At 41.8% G+C, this 21,328-nt stretch overlaps 2 protein-coding genes across 6 annotated transcripts; one reads left to right on the forward strand and one right to left on the reverse strand.

Annotated features, from left to right (window-relative positions):
• Nucleotides 1-180: 180 nt before the first annotated feature.
• zfhx2 (zinc finger homeobox 2) lies at nt 181-12,396 on the reverse strand. Of its 2 annotated transcripts, none has more exons than XM_073488135.1 (5): nt 12,324-12,396; nt 10,016-10,174; nt 8,666-8,726; nt 4,062-8,299; nt 181-3,311 (listed from the first exon to the last, which is right to left on the reverse strand). In XM_073488135.1, exons 1-5 carry the CDS (start codon nt 12,327-12,329, stop codon nt 2,886-2,888), a joined length of 4,890 nt encoding a protein of 1,629 aa, XP_073344236.1. In that variant the 5' UTR covers nt 12,330-12,396; the 3' UTR covers nt 181-2,885. The 2 variants fall into 2 exon arrangements, with proteins under 2 accessions (XP_073344236.1, XP_073344235.1); XM_073488134.1 differs by lacking the exon at nt 12,324-12,396 and adding an exon at nt 11,749-11,864.
• A 729-nt stretch (nt 12,397-13,125) lies between these two features.
• Nucleotides 13,126-16,075, forward strand: thtpa (thiamine triphosphatase). 4 transcript variants are annotated; one of them, XM_073488492.1, is made up of 4 exons: nt 13,126-13,192; nt 14,691-14,760; nt 15,059-15,553; nt 15,689-16,075. In XM_073488492.1, the coding sequence occupies exons 1-4, from the start codon at nt 13,187-13,189 to the stop codon at nt 15,787-15,789; spliced, it is 672 nt and encodes a 223-aa protein (XP_073344593.1). In that variant the 5' UTR covers nt 13,126-13,186; the 3' UTR covers nt 15,790-16,075. The 4 variants fall into 4 exon arrangements, with proteins under 4 accessions (XP_073344593.1, XP_073344594.1, XP_073344591.1 ...); XM_073488493.1 differs by having other exon boundaries at nt 15,062-15,553; XM_073488490.1 differs by lacking the exon at nt 13,126-13,192 and having other exon boundaries at nt 13,844-14,760.
• The last annotated feature ends 5,253 nt before the right edge of the window (nt 16,076-21,328 follow it).

Genomic DNA, 21,328 nt, shown 5'->3' on the forward strand with positions numbered 1-21,328 from the left:
CAGGCACATTTGAACGTCCCGTATACATCGTCTCCCTCAGTGTGACCTCAGTGACCTCTGTTTAAATATGCCACTCAGATAAAATCTCAGACTACACAATGATTATCTAAATTAAAAACCTTGTCACACAGGGGGAAAAATAATAAATGCCCCAGTAGCACTACAATCAGACAGATATGCTTTGTTGTTCAACTGATTTTATTTCTTTTTCTGTATATCAAAGAAAGCATAATGGAGACCAAACACAAAAAAGGCAGGTACAAGTGAGGAGGAAAAAATAAGCTTAATCAAAAATCTAACAATTCATAACAACACTGCCACTATTATTGTTCAATATTCATAGGAATACCATACTGTTTTTGAGCAGAGAGGTGGCAATTAAAACCATTATGGATCAATAATAATCAAAAACAGTGATGAGTAGTAATGATAAATCGTATAAGTAGTAGTACAGTTATAACAATAGTGATAATCAAAGTGACAATGAAACATAAGGGAATAAAAAGCAGATCTCCATAAAAACCTATCTAGTTTGGACAGTGCAACACCGTGTCTGTGTGTGTGCGTGTGTGTAATCCCAGTCTTGAAGTTAAAGCACTCCAGTCCTTGCTTTACACACAAGATACAGTTTCCAACAGGAGTACAAATTATTACTCATGAAAAGGACTTTGTAACCCTCCTTGTTTCAAAAACCACACCAAGTGACTCTTCTTGTTGTGTTAATGGCTGTGTTCATTTGAAATGTCTGTAGCTTGTGCAAAAATTGTGGACTAGTGCAAGTGTCAAGCCGTGGGATGTCCTTTACAGTTTGCATTTACGAACACCTCTCCTGCTCTCTGTCGACCTCAAGATTGCTTTTTGGTTTTTGAATGACAGAAAGCAAAGGGAGGATTACTTTGGAATATCAGTTATTTTTTTTAATATATTTCTTTACAAAAGTTCATGTTTTAGTTTTGCATTTTGTTAAAACTATCAATAGTAACATTAATATACAACTTAAATTGAAGGAAAACATCTTTAGTATGTTATGTGTCCTTCAACACAGCACCATCTTATTAGCTCTCAGTCAACACATTTAATGTTTCCCAATTTGCTTCCAAGATTTGAGTATCCATTAGTCCCTTGAGGATACAGGTAATACCCAACTTTCTCCCTTGTCATAGTTTCCAGATATTAGATCTCATTTCACAGCACATACATTACCAGAATTAGTAACTCTGTATCAAAACTGAACAAAACAAGGGGGGAAAAAAAGTACAGGAAACAGCCCATTTCAAGCCCTGTTCTCTTCATAATTCTAGAGGCTTTGCTTTTGACCTAAATAAAAATCTGTTACACCAGTTTAATTGCTTCTATTGTCATTTGTATAAATATTGAAGTAAATAAAATTGAGTACTTAACTTTCTTGTCTTATGCACAGTATTCATGGCAAAGGAAACCGTAGATTTAAAAAAAAAAAGACTAAAATAAAAATCACTCTGACCCTCTGTGCCAGGTGAGGATGAAATCAATACACTCACAATACAGGAGGATCACCTGGGCTTAAATTTATATACCTGGTGGTGTTTCTTCTTAAGGCTGTCATATTTCTAACACACCTCCAGTGAGACAAAACTTTTATCCTCCGACAGGTTTGAAGAGCTGCTTTTCAAAATGAGTTATACACCATTTGGAGGGAAAGTGAAAATCCACAGGATAAAAGAAATGCGTTTTAAAAACCGTGATAGTTGACAATTATAGTCCTTGGCCAAGAGATTGCTGACACCTTTACAGAAAGGATTTGCTAAAATCTAGATACAGAATATGACATTCAGATATTTCCCCCAAAGATGGCTATAAAAGCATTTTGTAACAGAGCTCTTCTTCATTTATATACCCCGGTCTGCTTTTTGCACAATATTATGCTCACACCTAAAGCATGTTTCAATAGACTAGCAAAAATCAATTTATTTCACGTGATTTATATTAAGGCATCCAACATGCATTTCATGTATCTTTCCATAAAGACACTTGCATTAGAATGCTTAAAAACATTTCAAACAATGTAAAATGTGTCAAAGTGCGGTATGCCAAGATCAGACTTTCCTAAGCCTCTCTTTTTGCCCTGTCTATTTGGATTGTCATGAAAACTATGAACATGTAAATGGGGACAATTCATCAGCCCTATTCTCTCAAAAGTACCTCTTTTTATATCCCAAATGAGTGGACACAACACTCTTCAGATCACACTCCCATAGCAAATAAAAAGGTGACAGTCAATAGCAGTTCTTCCTCTCCCAATGATTCAGTCCAGTCATATTTTATCCAAGCAATCTTTGCCCTAAAAGTGAAAGTAGGCATGAGAAAAAACAATTCCACAGGAGCAAACTGGGAGATACTAATGTGAGTATTGTATGTTATTATCCCAAAAAGAGTTTCCGGGTCTACCGTCAAACGGCCACTTCCAAAGAGGAAACACTTTTGCATCAGTCTTTAGGGTAGGACAGTTCAAGCATGGCAAGATGAGTGCCTTTACAAATTATAGGAAGGTCATTGAAGTAAGTTAATATATAACCACAGGCTTAGGACCAAAAACGTTTGGGTAAAGTGTGTGAGGATTGAGGGAGACTTGAGATGTGTTCATCACTTATCAAACAGCAACTGAAAAAGTGTTAAGCAGCATGGAAATAGTCTGCTGTTGTTTTGGAATCCAGGGGAACTCTATAGTTTAACGGATTTCGAGTCAGTGAAAGTTCAGCAAAGGATAGCGGGTGCAGGGGGAGCCAACTTCAAAAACTAAAGAATATTAGCTTTTGAGGGTTAGTGCTCAAATTTGTTTATTAAAATCTGAGGAGCCCAAATGGGTCCAAGATAGTCAGTGTGCAGACCAATCCTGATCTGAGTCTTTAACTGTTGCTGATGGCCGTTGGTGGAGGCGACTCAATCTCCCCTCCAGGCCCAGAACTGGTTACCGGAGTAGAATGAGAGACCTGTGAGCCCGGCACGACAGTGCCAGGGCCGCTGTTACCGGTTCCATTCTTGTTGACGAGCGTCGTCGGTTGGCCAAAGTTAGTGGTTCTCAGGGTTGCCAGATGACGCGGGGAGAAGACGTGGGCTCTCGCCGCAGCGCGGGATTCAAAGGAGACATTGCAGGCATCACAGCGGCCTGTCAGGGTCTCCTTTGGCACTTGCTGGCCGGCTACTGGGGAAGCTGGAGGTTCAGTAACTGTCAGTTGAACAGGTTTGGGCAAGATGGGCCGGTTGGCTTTGAGAGCGTTGTACTGCAGGTAGGTTCCTGAGCTCATGTCCACCTTCCCATCTGACAGAGGATACTGGAAATGTGAAGGTGGGGTGGATAGCCAGGGCAAGAGAAGGAGATAGAGAATGGGTTTAATGTCATATCATTTAAAGTCTAAATTTAGTTACACTCTATATGATTGCTATATGCACAATGTTTTGTTTTAATTATACTTGTTTTTAAAGAAAGCAAAATGTGTTCTTGAGAAACACTTTGACTACTGAAAACTGAGCAATACTAGTACCCCAAATAATCAATACATACTATAGTCACAGCGATGCCACAAACTATGGTAAAAGTGCTATATTGTCAACGGCAGTGTATTCAGGGCAGAGACACATTTAGCTTTCAAAGGAATAAGAATAACTCTAATGCAGCAGTGCATTAATAGGAGTATTAATAGGAATTTTTCTGACAGATTTTTGTCACAGAATGGCAAATGCATGCAAAATTGCATCTGAAAATGAACTGTGCTCTTTGCTAAAGGACTACATCAGAAAAAAAATCATCAAATGTGTTTAAAAGAAAAACCTTTGGCGCTTTTAATCATAATTTGCTTGAAATCACATTTTATTTCCACCGCAATACTACACTGAATTATTACCCAGCCCTAGAATAAAGGTGACCACAACCACAACAAATGAAGGTTCCTCTTCTCAGTGACCTACCTTGCCTGACCTTGACCTGCTTGTTACTGTATATACAATAATGTTATTTATACCAGAATTTTCAGAAGAATTCTGTATGTATGTCTTACATACACTATGTCTTCTTGCCAGCTTACCATTTTCTCTTGCTGCAGCCTCCAGCGCTTCTCCTTGGCTCTGGTGTTTTGGAACCAGATCTGCACCACCTTGAGCGGCAGGTTGAGCTCGGTGCCGATTGCCTCGCACTCCATGGCGTTAGGGTGGGCACAGGTCTCATAACAGGACTGCAGAATGGACAGCTGTAGGCAGGACAAGTGTGTGCGTGGCCTACGGCTTGATGAGTGGGGCAAGAAGCTGCTTTCTGTCGGGCTTGATTTAGCTACGACCGGGGTGGAGGGGCTGGCCACTTTGGCAGAGCTGGGGGTATTTGGGCTGACTGGCGCAATGCTTGGTGTTGGAGGAGGGGGGATGGTACGAGGAGGCGCGTGTGTGGGTAAAGCCAGTTGTTCTCTTGATAGGGTGTTGATCTTAATGGGGACTTTGGGGGTCCAGTAGTTGAGCCCATTCTGTTTTTGTGGCAGCACTGTTGTGGCAGGAGGCCTGTTATTAATGGGAGTTGTGGGTAGCTTGGGCACCATGCGGTTAGTGGTCCCTGGTCCAGAACCCACCTCATTTTCATTGTCTTTCTCCTCATCTGTCTTTTCTTCCTCGCTCTCCTCTTCTAACTTTCGTTTCTGGGCCGGTCGTGGGGCAATAGGGATTGGTTCCTTGGGTGGTGCTAAAAGGACAGGTGTGTTGACTTTGGGTGCAACTTTGACCATAGTGACGTTGCTGGTGGTTTCGAGCTTAGTCTTTGGCACTGCAGAAGCACTGCTGCTCACAGTTGAGACTGCGGTAGAGGAAACGACCTCCTTGGGCTTGATCGGAACTGGGGTAATTTTTTTCACCAAAGCAGGTTTGGCCAGCTCCTTGACAGGCTCTCTCTCTGTCTTAATGAGGGTGCGCACAATGGGAGTAGTTGTGATGCACCCAGTATTATTCGTAGGAGGCTTGTTAGAGAATATGGGTTTGGAAAGAGGCCAGGTAAATTTGATGAGAGGTTTGCCAACGGCTGCCAGGGTCCCGTCACTGATGAATCGGACCTCACCCTTCCGTTCCCTCGCCCTCATGTTCTGGAACCAAATCTGAACAACTTTCTTTGGAAGGTGGACCCACTCAGATATCTGTTCAAACTCATGTTTCCCAGGGTTTGGGTCTTTGAAATAGCAGCCATACAGAATGTCAAGTTGTTCAGCTTGAATGATGGTCCTTGAACGCCGCATATCCCGATATCTTTTTCCTTTAGACTTCCTCTGATGCTGCTCCTGCTCCTTTTCCTTCTCCCTCTCCTTCTCTCGCTCCCTTTCCAATAGTGTAGCATTCATTTTCTCTGCTGCCCTCATGTAAATACTAGACTTTGTCATGTTATTGCAGTTGACCAGACTCATACTGCTGTTGGAAGAGGACATGGAAGTAACAGATTCAGGCTTCACTTGGACAACTACAAGACCTTTGGATGTGGGCCTCAGGCCAAGCCCATCCAGCAGCTGTCCCTTCTGTGCTGCAATTTTATCAGCCAGAGATGATGATGAAGTAGCAGATTTTGAATTGTTTTTCCCCATGCTGAGATCTAGAGCGGACTCGCAGTCGCCCCCATTTGACAGGTAATGAGAAATTTGGTTGTGGGAGGAGAGAGACTGCGAGAGAAGAGAGCTGGAGAAGCGCGTGATAGTTGGTGGATTAGGAAAAACTGGTAACTTGCTCCCATCTCCAATCAGTGAAGGAGTAAGGGAGAGGACATAGGGGCTGAGGAACTGAGTAGAAAATGGAGCAATGGACAGGGGAAGTGAATGGAGGGCACTGGTTGGAATCTCAGGGTGGTCCATAACATGGGACAGTGAGCTTGGAGGATCCCCTTGAGCCTCCAACTCTAGATCCACATCTGGGTCCTGTCTCTCCTTCTTCACCTCCACCTCATCCCGCTCAAACTCCCCCTTACGTTTTTTCCTCTTGGCTCTCTGACCCCCTCCGCCCTCCTCATCCTCATACTCATCCTCTGCATCAGAGAGAAACACAGTTGTGGAGCGTAAGACCTTTCCTCCAATTGACCCCTTATCACCATGGACCTCCCACTGTGCTTCATCTTTTGCAGGACTCTCAGGACCCTCCCTCAATGACCCATTCTGACTTTCCTCATCAGACACAATGACAGAGGTGTACACCTCATTTTCTGAGTCAGAAGTAAGACAGGAATCTCCCAGCCCCTCCCTTCCCGAATCTCTCTGTCTGTGTTTCCCTCTTGTACTAGACAAATCAATTGCCTGACTACCTGAAGCTTCAGCATCATCCTCACCTTCTGCTATAATTAGTGAGCTTTCCTCGTCATCATAGTCATTGTCAGAACCTTGGGCATGTCTTGGAAATCCTACCAAGCCTTGCAGGTGATCCAACTCTGTCGCCCTCTGCCTCTGTTTTGCATGTCTGGCTTGGCTCAACCACCTACGTACCTCTTCCTCAGAAAGCCCCACCTCTCTGCCCAGCGCCTCACAGTCCTCATGGGGAGGACTTGCAGCATCAGCCTCACTACGCGACTCAAAGAACGCCCAGAGAACCTCCGACTGGAACTCTGACAGCACTGGAAGGTCTGGGTGATTGGATCCTATTGAAGTACAATGGGGTCGAGTTTGGTTGTTAGTTAAGGCATTTGTACTCGGGCTGGATTTTGGGGTGCCCAGAGAGCCACAAGGGCTCATGCCCGTTTGTGATTTTTGAGGGGTAGAATCAGGGCTAAGTGTAAGGTTTAAATTTACAGGGCTGAGGCTCGCATTGCTGGGAACAGATGCAGAAGGCGAGAGGTTCTTATTGCGGAGGCTCTTCTCTGTGCCCGCTGGGGAGAGATTGAGGCTAGCTGCTTTATCACCTTCCAGGTCCAACTGATTAGTCGAGCTGTCTCCATCTGTTGTGCTATCTCTATGTGCCTTCTCATTGTCTTCGTTATTCTCAACCTTCACTTTGCTTTCTATATTAGGACACTGTGCAGATTCTTTAATGTTCTCTTCCTTAAGTTTCTCTGTTTTAATGTTCTCTGTAGTACAGTTATTCCTGTCATTATTCTGATCCAAGACCTTCTCTTTAACTGTCTCTTCACTGTCTCTTCTCTTCACTTCCTGCTTTTCTTTATCGCTCTCACCCTTTAAAGCCTGTGTTTGCTCTTCTGTGCAGGGCTGCACATTTGTTGAAACCCCTGCAGAGGGCCACTGGCTCTGTAAGCTGTTTAGTCTTTGGGTTAGGAGGGCTTGCTGGGCTGTGGTGAGACCTACGAATGGCACACACTGGGTAAGGAGCTGGCCTTGCTGGTTCTCTTGGTGCTGCTGGGTTTGGGCTTGGAGCCCATTCAAGATCAAGGGCATGACCATTTGAGGCTGAGGCACGAGCTGAGGCACGGCGGCACCAGGAGCAGAACCGGCCGTGAATAAGGAGGGGAGGAGGGAGTGTGAGAGGGTGTTGGGACTAGATGTGAGGAGGGTGAGAAAGGCTGAGACCGCCTGAGCTGAAGCCACAGGGGAGGTGAGGAGCGAGGGAGCCACTTGTGAAGTTTGAATCTGCTCTCCATCTTTTGTAGTAGTCACCATCAAGGTCCCAGGAGCAGCACAGTTGGTGGTGGTAACCAACTGACTGGTCCCACTTCCAGATGTGGTTACCACAGTGTTAGGAACAGTGGTGGTGCTGCCTCCCAAACTAGCAGTGGCCACTGCACTGTTTGCAGCATTTGCAACAATTCCAGCATTTCTGCTGCGGGACTGGTGCAAGACAGATTTCATATGGCTCTCAAGGGTGATGGCATGATTGTAAGAGACTCGACATACAGCGCACTGGTAAGGTTTGTTTGATATATATGGCCGAGACAGGACAGGAACTAAGGGAGTTTGGGGATCAGTTTCCCCAGTTTGTTTTGCGGAGCCTGTTGTCATCCTCTGAATGTGGGATGCTGAGTTGTAATGAACGCTCAAGGCAGTTCTGCTGGGAAAAGTTTCCAGGCAGGCATTGCATTTGAACGACCGGGTGTTATTTTCAGCTGGCACACCATTTTTACCAACTGACTTTTCACTGGCGTCTGGGATTTCTGTGTTTTCAGTTGCATTTTGCTGTTTGGCTCCTGCGAGTTGATTTCCCTCCTTTTCTGGCTCTGGCTCAGCTTCACCTCCCTCCTGTTCCATTATGCTCTCTTCCTCCATCTCTTTGTCTCCGAGCGTCTGGGTAGCGTCTGAACTCTCACTAGATTGGCAGGGGTCTGATCTGACGTCTTCAGTAGGCTTCAGTAGTGAAGATTCTAGATCTGATAAAATTAATACACATGTTTTATGATGTAATACAGGAAGTACTAACTGATATCAGAAGTATACATTTGCACATTTTACCAGTTTAACGGCCCCATCAACCTTCTTACCCATCTGCACCCACCCAACCCACATCAGGGGCAATTTTTTCACTATAAATGCATTTCATAGATTCCTCTTAAAAACTTCCACAGTTTGATTTCCTTTTAAAATATGTGCAACACCATTTTAGTGACATAAGTCAAGTCTGGCTGGCTGACAAAAAAGTCAGTGATTATACATCTAATAAATGTTATTATGAGATCGAAGAATAACGTGTGTGAAAATACACTGTTTTCAATTTAAAAAAGCATTTTCAACCTCACCTGCAGACTTTAGAGCACCTTTTTCCTGTTGTCCTGCAATGGCAGCCTGTTTTAGACCGGCCTGTTGAAAGAAAATGAAAGGAGAAGTCAGCAAAATTTCCATTGCAAACTAAACTCTGCAACAGTTCCTTTCAGATGAGCTAGATGCTGTGTCGCTTTGGAGCAGCACAACATTTGGGCGTGACGCATAGATGTGTGGTTATATTACACATAGCAACCCTGGCTAGCCTTTAATTTGCAAATTACCCTGAAGGCATAAATTAAGCTATCTTTGATCAATTCATCCACCAATAAAATTCCCTCTTTCTTAACACTTTACATACTAAATTGTCACGGATCCATTAAAATAGTGTGTTCACTGAGGTGCTTACTTTGATGTCTCCTCAGCAAATACTTTCAAATTTACATATTTGTTAACTGGTTAATCCAAACAATAAAACATTCAAACTGCCAAAATAATGAACACCACCACTATACTGCTGGCTGCCAAAAGTTAATTTCCACAGAAGTGATGAAAACAGAAAACACTCTGAACAGTCAACTGACTAATAAAACTAGTAATTACTAATGTAAACAATGTTATCCAGTAAATACTCCTCTAAAAAGGTGCGATTCTTTGGATAAGATTTTTATCAAGAAATGTATGAGACCATTGATAGGAGTATTAACATTATTTCCTTATTGTATTTAGCAATTACATATAAAAATGTCAAAGGATTAACATTTTTGTTTATTAAAACGTCCCAATACATACATGTGTGCAACCTGACTAACTTTTTATGCATGGGTGACCAAACCAGGGGATTAATAAAGTTATCTATCTCAGGGTTTCCCTCATATACAATCATAAATACAACAGGGTGAACAAAGCAACAGAAACAACGTATGATACTGTAACCCAGCAGTGAATGCTCATTGGGTGAAGCTTATATATGCTTTAAAGTTATCATTAGTCATAGTCTACTTGTGACCATTGTTCCTCTATACTAACGCAGTTGTCAACTTTCCACATTTCATAATTCTGTTTGTTAGCAATGCCCCAGCAGTTCAGGGATCAACTCTCAGGCCAGTCAAGTTGAACCAACATCTTAAAAGAGTCACAAGATTCATCAAATTTATATTTACTGCAGAGCTACAGCATTACAAGATGTTTGATGAAAGTCCAACCCGTGTATGTCAGTCAGCAACAAGTGGGCTCATTAAACATTATGCACATAATTGAAGTACCACCCAGAGTAATCAAATTATATCCTTAACAGTTTAACCTGTGTGGGGAAAAACCCATGCATACTCCGACACAGATTATGACACTGACAATCTTTTAATTTTTATTTTTTTTACCATACTTACGATGTCGAGCAGTTTGTCGACACAAGATGGAAGTACGCTGTGTTGCTCAGTGAGATGTGCAGACAGGGAGGATCTGTCAGTTTGTCGTGTTTGGCACAGGGGGCACAGCCATTCTGCCACCCCATTGCTCTCACTGCTCACTGTCTCTCCAGACTCCTCCTAACGAAACAAAAGGATGTTAGAGAATCCTACTCTCCCGAGCCGCAATTATTTATCACAAATTCTATATAAAGCATTTCCTCGAAAGAGGAAGAATGGAAAATTGTGATGTGAACACTTGCACCCACCGATACAAAAGCATATTGTTACTTGTTGGTTATGCACCTTAGCTTGGTAAATGGCATTGCTGTGTTTAACAATTTGAACTCACAATCAGAGGCCAGTTACTATATTCTTCAATAGGCACATGGTGTCCTTTATGATAGTAGTGCTTGATAGTAAAACTAATCCTAGATTAGCATCTCATTCTTTGAAGATTAAATCCTGACATCTTTACTCCAACTGAGTTTTGTAGGGATGTTCCCAACATTGTCTTCAATGGCTGTATCATCATTACACAATGATGCAATTGTTTACATAACACCTTTGTAATGTAAAGGATTATCCATCTAATGTTTTCATTACATTTTACATTGCATTCTCCAAATGGGTTCTAGATAAAAGATCCATTGTTTCATACCACTTTGCATTCAATCCAACTTTCAACGAAGTGCTCTGATATCACATGTGCACATTAAATACATTAAATGCATAGTTACACCAAATTATAAACATGCACTACTTAACAATTTACAATGACTGCATTGTCTCTGGAATCCACTTATTTCCCTCCAGTTTTGACCCACAGCAGGAACATTAAATATGATCTGAGCCCATGCTGCATGTGCCCAAGACGCATGATCAAGAAACTATTAGTCCCATGTTTTCAGGAAGTCAAACAAAAGACCACTAGTCTGGATTTTATTTATTTAGCACGCAGCAGCAAGCATTCATAAACCAAGATGCGACCAACACAGCAATCCATGCCCATGAGGAGAAATACCAACACAGCTACAATCCTCACTTCCTCGTCATGCCAATTAGCAAGCTAGCAGGGTAATATGACCAGATAATATTTCGACAAGTCTAAATCTGCACTGTATATCATGTTTAAACCCTCCTCGTCACGAGTTTCATAATTAAAAGCCGACATATAACTAAATTGACGTTTCTCGACTCATAGTTGGCTAATTAACGAGAGGTCTAATTAGCTATGCCGAGCAGAGATGAATCAATTAGCTAGCAAGCTAGGTTGAGAAGCCCCCCTGTAACGTCGCATTACAGTCGTGTTTCTGGAAATGCTGGTTAGCTGTTAGTTTGCTGAAAATAAACCCCGCAGTGATAACTACTCACTTCTCCCAAACTGCGAAAGACAGGGCAGGCGTCAGCATAATCTCGTTGCTTTGCTCTCGGTTACGGCTGGACGGTCATTACATTAATAAACAAAAAAAAAAAAAAAAAAAGGGGGTTGAGCTAATAACAGTCGTGTCACTTTGCTAGCTAGCCTGTTAGCAGGCAGAGATAATTAACCGCTCCTCAAACTGTCTCCAACTGGCTCGTCTCCACTCCCCTACAAACTCTGCCTGGTCCAGGTGGGAACTGCAGCTCCGATACACCGACCGAGTTCAGCCAGGATAGAAAACACACTCGCTAGGCTTCAGATCAAAAACCTCGGCCTCGAGTTATTTCCTTACCCCTCTGATTGTGGGCTGCCAATCGGGCATCTAGTGTTGCACCGCCCGCCGCCTGCTGCTCAACAGCGCAAATTGAGGCCTAGCCGGACTAAAGCCATTTAATTAATGAACGTGGGCTCCGTTTACAGATGTGTTAGAAAACACTCGCACCCCCTCCTCCCTCGCCGCCCAGCAGACCCCCTTTTTGACGCGTCCTAGCGCTCAAATCCATACGTTAAATACTCCCGGTGCAACACATGGCCATTTAAACTATCATTTTAACAGCTTCCAGCCGTAATTGGCGAAGGAATTAAACGCAAAAAAAGCGACTTGAAGCGAGAGTACGTGCGCCGCGGTCGCCTCGACGATGGGGGTGGTGTAAGGGAGAGCAGGGCGAAAAGAGACGGAGAGGCAGAAAAAAGTTTGGGATTTAATGTTGGATTTCTATAAGGGATCGGATTAGTATGTGGCACAATCCGTCGTCCGCTCGATCTTCTATCAGTCGCAGGCCACTCTCGCCGCTCAAATCGGCACAATTAACCGATCGCGGATGACGTTTAATTAAGTTCGGGAGCAATTAGCTAATGCGTTTTTACCTGCATGGTCGCCGCTCCAGCACGCACACACACACACGCTTCCTCCGTGGCTCCTCAGAAGTGAAAAGTTTTCTTGCCTGCCCTCCCTCTCTCTCTCTCTCTCTCTCTCTCCCTCTCTCTCTCTCTCCCCCCTCTCTCCTGTTCTCCCCCTCCCTCCCTTCACTCGCCCTATCCCTCTCTCCTTCCCCTCTTCCCTTCCCTCTAGTAAACAGACCACAGCTCCCCCCAAGGCTGATTGCTGACATTCAGAAGGGGACAGACACGGCTATCAAATCCCTTATGTAACCCCGCAGATATTAGACATTATTAATGTATGTCGCAAGGCCGATTACTTTATTGAGCCATATAGATAAGAGGAGAGAGAATTAAAAAAAAAGGAAGCACGACAGATGATGTTCTCAAAGAAAGTATGCCGATGCCTAGATTACACGGAATCCCCTTTAACGCGAAACCCTCCCTCGTTTTTTTCACATTAAAGGTGAATAAAAAATGAGTCCCCATTCTGCCAACTTGGATTGTCACAAAGAGTGTGACGAGTTAATTAAGGTTGAAATGATAGAGATGTGAGCGCCGAGGCTCCACTCAGCGTTAAGATTATGACATGTTTTCAATCAGATGATAGGTGTGGCGCATATCAACAGTCGAGTATGTGGAATAAATATTTATGAAGCGGAGGGGATTAAAACTGCACCATCTGCATGCCCCTGCGTTCCTGGGACAGGAAGTGATGTCCCTGAATACACTCATAGGTGTCTCCAACCGCGCCTGTGCAAAATAAAACTTCGCCGACGTGTGGGGGCTGCCCGGTTTCATCTGTCGCCCGGTTTTTCATGCCGAATTGTTTGGATTGAAGGACTTGACATATGAAGGTGTGTTAGAGAGCAGTTCGCTACGTAGGTGGAGATTTTTTAAAAGTCTTTGGTTCAGTTTGGCGATTTTTTACTTGAAGTTCGTGCAGCCTTTGATTATGCAGCAGTAGCTAAGGGCTGAGTGACTCGAGTCTGATTTTAATGACACAGGTGCGGCTAGAAGAGCTACTGCTGTATTACTGCATAATAATAGAGTTGGTACAACAATAACAGTTCAGTTTTGAGCATTTAAAGACAGTATTCATAATAATAATGATAACACCAAACGGAATTACCGTGAAATTTACTACCAGGCTAAAATTTTGAGAAGCCTGAGCAAGTAGGTTAAATGCAGTAGTGGGAAGAGTAAGCAGATTTTTACTACTACAGTTCAAAAGTCATGCTTTCAAAATTTTACTCCAGTAAATGTACAGAATAAGGTTACATTATTATAGTCATAAAGTACATAATTATGATGATGGTGATGATGATTATTGTTGTTGTTGTTGTTGTATTAGATCATTAATTCCAGTGCACTACTGTGTAAGCTACATTTGAACGTAGCAGGTTGATGTGAAGCTAATTAATTATAAGTGATGTGTATACCTTTTTATATAGTTTTAATAATAGTAGATTATATTTTGTATATTTAAATGTTGTATGTAATATGTTAAAGGGGCACTATGTAGTTTTGGAGAAGAAATCCAAGCTCAAAATTGTAGAATTTACAATGCTAATGAGGTAATAATACAAACTTCATTTTTTTTCCATAACTGAATAAACAAGCTGTTCTCAAAGCAAAATAAGGTCCCCAGAACAGTGTTTGAAGCTAGGAAGGTGGCAGGGTCCACCACATATAAACAAAGTAAATCAGTATGAAATTAAAAACTACATAGTGCACATTTAATATGCAGAGTAAAAATTAACTAAACCTGCTAGATAAATTAAAAGTACAATGTATATTTGTAACTGAAATGCAAAACTAAAGTATCATAAAATGGATGTACTCAAAAGTATTTGTACATACTGTCTGTTGTTTTCAGTGTGCTATGGACGTTCCTCTGTGTCCTTAATAAAGTTATTATCTTATCAAATCTTATATTATCTAAAGTACTGGTACCTTAAAACTGTATTTACTGAACAGTACCTCAATGCATGTACTTCATTAATATCCAGTATTGGTTCATTATAACAATTAAAAAGTCTTTAAAAAGAGCTTTTATCTTTTGATTTGATGTTGACATCCTGACTGGAGTGATCACTGTTACTGATCACTGTAAGTGCTGGGAATAAATTAAGTGTTAAACAACAAAATAAACCCTTTTTTTTCATGATATGGCCAATGCATTTTTCCCTGATGACAAAAAAAATCCTCATATAAAACTTACACCTGCCTATTAGATTACTGACTATAAAGACTAATATCAGTCATGAAGTCTTGTAGTAGGTTAAAGTAAATGTAGCTGGATCCGTAAACACTCAGTATTGTCGGTGTTGATCTATGTTGATGTCATTTCAGATGAGTGTGGAGGTGGAAAGAAAGTTTTTATGCAGTGCAGACACTCTGAAAACACTGGAGGAGATCGGGGGTAAAAGCTTCATTTGCCTACCACACATTCACGCATGGGTAAATTTAGAATTGAGACATTTAACTGATGCTATGATCCGCGTCAGCTTACAAATGGTCACTGAAGGACTTCTACAACATTTAATGACACTAATTGCTGCGGTTTGTTCTGTAACTGTAGTGACACTGGCCATCTGTCTCTTGTTAATAATGAAGTTAAATTATCTGTGTCAGCCTCGTTAGTAATTTTATATTTATTTACCCATTTGTGAAATCATCCGTCTCTCTTCCTCCCACTTTTTCTTTTTTTTTTTACTCAGCAGCATGTGTGGGCCAGCGTCAGTTTCATGACCAGTACTTTGACACCCCCAAGTTTGGCCTGACTTTGAGAAACATGTGGCTGCGTAAACGTAAAGGATGCTGGGAGCTCAAGTGCCCAACAACAGTGGACGGGTCAGAGGAGACGAGTGGAGAGAAATCTAAAGCAGCAGCGCTGTGCACTCGCTACAAGGAGATAACCAATCTGCCTGAAATCCAGCTGAGAGTGAAAGAGGTCATAAAAGGTGTTTGTGAGGATAGCGAGACAAGCGCCTCACAGGAGGAAGAGGAGTCTTGGCTGAGCAAAATGAATCTGGTGTGCTTTGCAGAGTTCACAACAGAGCGGCGGTCATTCACTTTAGAGGAGGAGGGGGTGCAGATCGATCTCGACCAAGCTGACTTTGGTTACCACGTGGGAGAGATAGAGGTCCTGGTTCCAGAGGGAGGAGATGTGCAGTGTGCCCTGGAGAAGATTGAAAGGACGGCTCAAAAGCTGGGTGAGCTCAAAGCTGTCAAACCCTTTATATAAATGTAGCATTTACCATCATGTACTCATCAAGTAGGATGTCAACCTGCCATTTTGTGACATGCTTTCCTCAAAAGTCATAAATATTTGTTGTTCTTCTACACAGGTCTGACTGGAGATCAGCGGGTTGAAGGGAAAATGAATGTTTACCTCAGAAGAAAACACCCAGAACACTACGCAAAACTACTGAGTGAACATGTCCTGTAACTAAGACATATTATATACTACATGATCTGTAACAGTTACAGCTCAATAGTTTTTAAGATGTACATTTTATCTGTAAAACTTAACACTAAAAATGTTTAAAAATCACAAATTTTAAAGACCTGTCACTCTCAAGAGATGTACAGTGGCCTGGTGCTCAATAGCTGTTTTCATCTTCACTTGAACTTTTAGTTTCAGATGAACCACGTGCAATGTTTTTGTCCATTTGTATTATGGAGAGTGTGAGAGAACTGTGAATACTGGAAATAAATGGAGTGCGATACTGTCAGTTCATCATTAATAATGACCGTTTTGCACTGTGTTATTAAAAAGACATATTAGATAATCACAAATGACGAGCAAGCAACCCGAGCACAGAATGAAGGTGCTAGAGGCCAGACACACCAAAGCAACATCAAAGAACTAGTGGGGACAAAGACCGACTGTTGCATCGCCTCACATGGCATGTGTCTCGGCCAAAAAACAGACAGCCAACTAGAAGTTTGACATCTGGGAAACACTGTGCATCAACTTTGACTGTGTGTGAGCACCAAGCATCGATGTTACAAGTTGCCATTACATACCAACTTTCTTCATGATGTGTAAGTCTGAATGACATAATTGTTGTTACTCCGTTATAATCCATTTAAAATGCCTCGTGCAGAACATTTCACAAATAATAACCATCTGATGTTTTATTCATGTCTTCATTTTGCAGCCATCTGCAAACTGTTACCTACTCATCTATTGGGGCAAGTTAGATATTGAAAGTACAGCTTTACTTTGTGACTTCCAGGTCCATTTAAAGCTATTCGATTCAACTATGCAATAGATGTGATTGTAATCCTTCGTCAAAGGTTGCATACTACTGAAAGTGAGATTTCCATGTCCATGTCTTTTCCATGATAAAGCAGGTCCAGATGCTGTTCAAATACTGTGACAGTATTGCTCCATCCACAGAGAAATGCCGTCGGCCCATATTCAGAAGCTGTGCCTTCCAACGAGCTGTCAGGTCTTCAGTAAGGTTTCGATATCACAACAATACAGGCTCTGCCTTCAGAAACGCCCCCAGCATGGCCATGGTTGGCAAAAACACCAGCAGAGCTAATACAGAAACGCGGTCGATGGTGCCTGCTCAGGCCTGTTAGAGCTGACCAATCAGAGCAGACTGGGCTTTTCAAGCAGGGGAGCCTTAAAGAGACAGGCACTAAAATGTATTCAGACAGAGGGTGAATAGAGGTGCTGCAACAATGGACAGTATGAGAAAAATAATGTTTTTTTCAAACATTAAAGCATGTAAACATTTTCTTGTAGACATCAAAATAAAAGTACAGTATGAACCTGAAAAAGAGACATACTACGGGAGGTTTAAAATCCAAGCCCAAAAGTGAGAGTGAGTACTTTATCCCTCCATCCAATTGAAGCATTAGAAGATATTACAGAATGAGCTACACCATAAGAAATAAGGCAAAATCTGGTGTTACCAAAGGTGCTCTGTTTCATGGTTCTCTCTCCACTGAAGCCACTTAGTTGATTTCCAATGTGTGAATGATTAAGGCAGTCTGCTTATTACTTCAGAGCAAAATTTCCCTGAGAAGAAAGAAAATCTCATATTCTCTTTTCAAACCAAGAGATGTATGTGTCATCATGACAAAACATCTATTATAGTGAGGACATTATCTTGTTAAAGTGTCAAAACTTTTTTTATTTTTACAATAACAACAGATGTTTTCTCATCATAATGAGATAAGTTAAAAGCGGTGTTAGAAAAGAAATAGACAAGCGAAAGCACTAAATGAACTATTGAGCAAGATACTTTTTAATTAGTATGCAGACAACTGTCTGCTCTGCAACTCACAGCACAAATTCTTTCTCCAACATTCCTGCAGTACTGTGGCGACAACAATACTGAGAGAGAGACTTGAAACAAAGGATGAGTTACCACGGTCACGCATCCGTCATCATCTTCAATTTCAGGCTGTGACCAATCAGTCAGAGGTGATGGAGGAGGTATCTGAGAGGTTGAAACAGCCCTTCTTTGTACTGTTCTGCTGGTTTCGTCTCTATTGATCAACACCAGCACCTGTTGTGGGCAGCTTTTTCTGGACACCTGTAATCAACACACAAAACAACAGATTTTATACAGTTTAAAAGAAAGTAATACAAGGGTTAACATGTTCAAACAGAGAGGAATCAACAGTCTTTTGAGAGACACACACCAAGGCTTCTCCTGTATATCAGTCTTCGTTCTGACATCTGGGTCCCCACAGTCCTGGTCACAGGGACACTACACTGACAGGCCACATCTGCTCTTTTTGAACATAACGCAGCTGCCCCCCTCAAAAACAGCACACTCATTAAAGTTACAACATAAACCCTGAATGAATAGGCCTATAGATGTTAAGAATAAGATATTTTAACAACTTTACCCTTTTGGGACCACATCATATTTACCTTTTATACCAAGCCTAGGTTTACCCTTTTAATATTTCACAATCACTGGATGCATTTCTGATGTTGAAGGCAAAACAATGCAGCCTTCATATAAAACGTATAAAAGGCTACATAAACTGCTTACAAATAATTAACGGTGTTATTGATTACATTCAGTCATCCATGTCCCCCTTCCTTTGCAATCTTTTCACAACACAACTGTTGTTCCAATCATCTGCACCCTCAACTGGTTGCCAGTGTTGCACTACCTTACGTTGCTAACGCTAGCCAGCTAAGGTTAACGTTTCTTATGCTAGCTAATGTTACGTTGTTAATGCCAGCTAATGCTAACACTAAATTAACGTATTGGCTTTTATAAATGGAATCGTGATCAATATACAAAAAATATACAAACCAACAAATTTACAAGAAAAACCTAATTAATGTTAAAGTGAAAACAGATTTCTACAAAGTAATTAAGCTGATTAATTAAAAATATATAATGTAAAATAAGTGATTGCAAAAGTAAACAATTAGGGGGTGAATACTTTTTATTGGCGCTGTATGTAAGGTAGTGTTTGTCAGTCTTGGTGTTTCATATATGTCCCTGCCCCAACACACCTGATTCAAATAAATAGTTCGTTATCAGGCTTCAGCAGAGCTGGATGACGAGCTGATCATTTGAATCCAACCCTCGTGTTAGTGACATCATCTTGCTGAACAGTCACCAAAACCAGTAACTTAAACTTTGTAGAGTTGGTCCGGTATATTAACAGCTCACAGAGCTACCAAACTAACCTTTCACATTACTGCAGTTGTCAGTATGGCCAGATTTATTGTGATGTCCACCTTTGTTAACACTTTTTCTGTGTCGAGGTGACGGTCACGTTGGTGTTGATGACATATGTTGAGCGAGACGATGTAGTTCACTCAGTGCTTTAACACAAACTAGGTGAATAAACGTTGGTACCTGTATATCACTGAGGGGTGTGAGTATTACTTAGGCCTAAGCAGTGGTTGACTTCAGTAGCCTGGCAGTGAGTTGCACAGAGAACATTGTTTCATCAGAAACTTCGGCCAATAAAGTAAATACTTAGATGCTTTAGCCCTGTTGGGTTCCCAGGATAAATGCATGGCATTGCATCAGGATTCAGAATCAACTTTTTGGCAAATCCCATGGACCTTTGACAGAAATTCATGAAACATTTCTTACTAAAATGTTCACCACAAACACGGACTCCCACTGCATTTGTGGGTCTGCTTAAGTGCTGTCTATAAATAGAAAAAATAAAAGTCCATCCATTTCTGTTTCAGCTCAGGATTCCTTGGCAAATAGTGGATGGAGGCTCTAGGCTTTGGTGTGCATCCAAAAACAGCACAGTCTGACATGTTAACAGAAGTGGACTCTCCACAACTCCTCCCACTGGAGCTGCTTTCACTTTCAAGCATCTTTTCTGTGTGCTGGAAGTCTCAGATTTCCACATTGAGGCTTGTTTAATATCCATCAACAGTGATGCATACTGAACCATGGCTGGCTTCAGGTTTGTGATGTCACAAATATCTGCACGCAGACATCTCAACTTGTTTTTAACAACAGACAAACTCCTCCATGAGCAATAGCGTTAGTCTGTTAATCTAAATAGTTAGGCTCAGCGATGGTGCTTGTTCCATCCACATTATTCAAAAACCGTGATGGAATTAAAACTTCAACTTCAAATAATGGTTATGTTTACTACAGGGCTATTCACACTGCACAGAGTTGACTCTTGGATAACTTAGGCCCTTTGCATACACACATAGTTAAACCAGACTTAACCTAAGCCCAGGGCTATAGGATTCACTATGCAGTCATGCTGGCCCTGGGCTAAATATCCATTGCAACATGTAGCTAATGTTTGCTTCTACAATGCTGTATGACTTCTCTGTTTACTTTAGCCCAGTTTCACACTGGCCCTATTTATAGTTATTTTTTTAACTCCACAAACTCTGGGCTAACACTGCTCTGGAGCAGTGCCAGCAATCCCAATTCTTTGGTGGGCTAAAGTCGAGGTTAGCCCACTAAAGAATGTACCAGGATTGTGCCAGTGTGAACGCTTTCTTAGGCTCGGACTAAGAAGGTTGTAAGAGTGGTGGTGTGCGGTGTGAAGAGCCTGTAAACTTTTAGTCTGCAAACAGTTTTAGAAGTGAACCAAATTGCATTTAAAACAACAATGGGAGCCAGTTTCACTCTCCATGGGGTCCTGGGGCTTTTGTGAAGAGGCCCCTCATATTTAATTTATCATTACGCTGACATACATCGTATTCCAAAGTATGGAGAGAGACATTTGAAGTTCTTTAAATTACTTCAAACCAAATGGCACACAGTGAATCTAGGGCTCAGGGCCCTGGTAATCCAGCCTGGTATGTCAGAGAAACTGTGGCTCATTAGATCGTTTTGTAGGAGCTAAAAAATGGAGGTATATGTCAAACATTTACAGATAATGAGATTAAGGAACCCTGGGCACAGATCAAATGCCTCAAACGCCCGCGGTCCCACAAAGCACAACCCAGGCACACATGAAGGTAGCCTGATTTCTTTTAGTTGTGGCATCCTCCGAGTAAAAGGGGAAGACTTAAATATTATCGCTCAAGCCTTTGCTCTGGAGGTTTATTTAGTAAGCCGCACATGATGCCAAACGATTACCAAGCACAATGATCTCTTAACACGTACTGTCTAGTAAAGCAGTGAGCTGGGCAGATGTTGTTTGCAGAATAATTAAAGATAATTAGCACAAAAAAAAGAAAAGAAAAAAGAGTTATATGCCTACCAAGATGCATTAATCTGTGGGATGCACCATGACATGTTTTAATCACTTAAATAAATCTATAATATATAAATAACCTATAAACTTTGCTTGACTTCTTAATATAGTAACACTGCACAACCCAGATCATCATCCTGTGTCGGCTTTAGTGGGTTCTTCCTCGGTTCTTTAGCTCTGTGTGTTTGTTGTGGTTGGTTTAGTGTTACAGTACTTTGTGTACCTGCTGTGTTACTGTATTCTCCGTCAGTCACCGTCCTGGCTGCTGTCTGGAGGTGCTGATCACGTGACGGCGAAAGGGCAGGGGC

Source organism: Pagrus major, chromosome 19 (genome assembly GCF_040436345.1).
Source record: "Pagrus major chromosome 19, Pma_NU_1.0".
Lineage (NCBI taxonomy): Eukaryota > Metazoa > Chordata > Actinopteri > Spariformes > Sparidae > Pagrus > Pagrus major.

What these genes read in the sequence shown, in the direction of transcription:
- thtpa (XM_073488490.1), top strand. Translation starts at nt 14,673, where the DNA reads ATGTTGATGTCATTTCAGATGAGTGTGGAGGTGGAAAGAAAGTTTTTA. An exon ending in AACACTGGAGGAGATCGGGG is followed by an intron (nt 14,761 to 15,058) that starts GTAAAAGCTTCA and finishes TTTTTTACTCAG; the next exon opens with CAGCATGTGTGGGCCAGCGT. An exon ending in AAGGACGGCTCAAAAGCTGG is followed by an intron (nt 15,554 to 15,688) that starts GTGAGCTCAAAG and finishes TCTTCTACACAG; the next exon opens with GTCTGACTGGAGATCAGCGG.
- zfhx2 (XM_073488134.1), bottom strand. Translation starts at nt 11,778, where the DNA reads ATGCCCGATTGGCAGCCCACAATCAGAGGG. An exon ending in GGCAGCCCACAATCAGAGGG is followed by an intron (nt 10,175 to 11,748) that starts GTAAGGAAATAA and finishes TTGTTTCGTTAG; the next exon opens with GAGGAGTCTGGAGAGACAGT. An exon ending in TCGACAAACTGCTCGACATC is followed by an intron (nt 8,727 to 10,015) that starts GTAAGTATGGTA and finishes TTCTTTCAACAG; the next exon opens with GCCGGTCTAAAACAGGCTGC.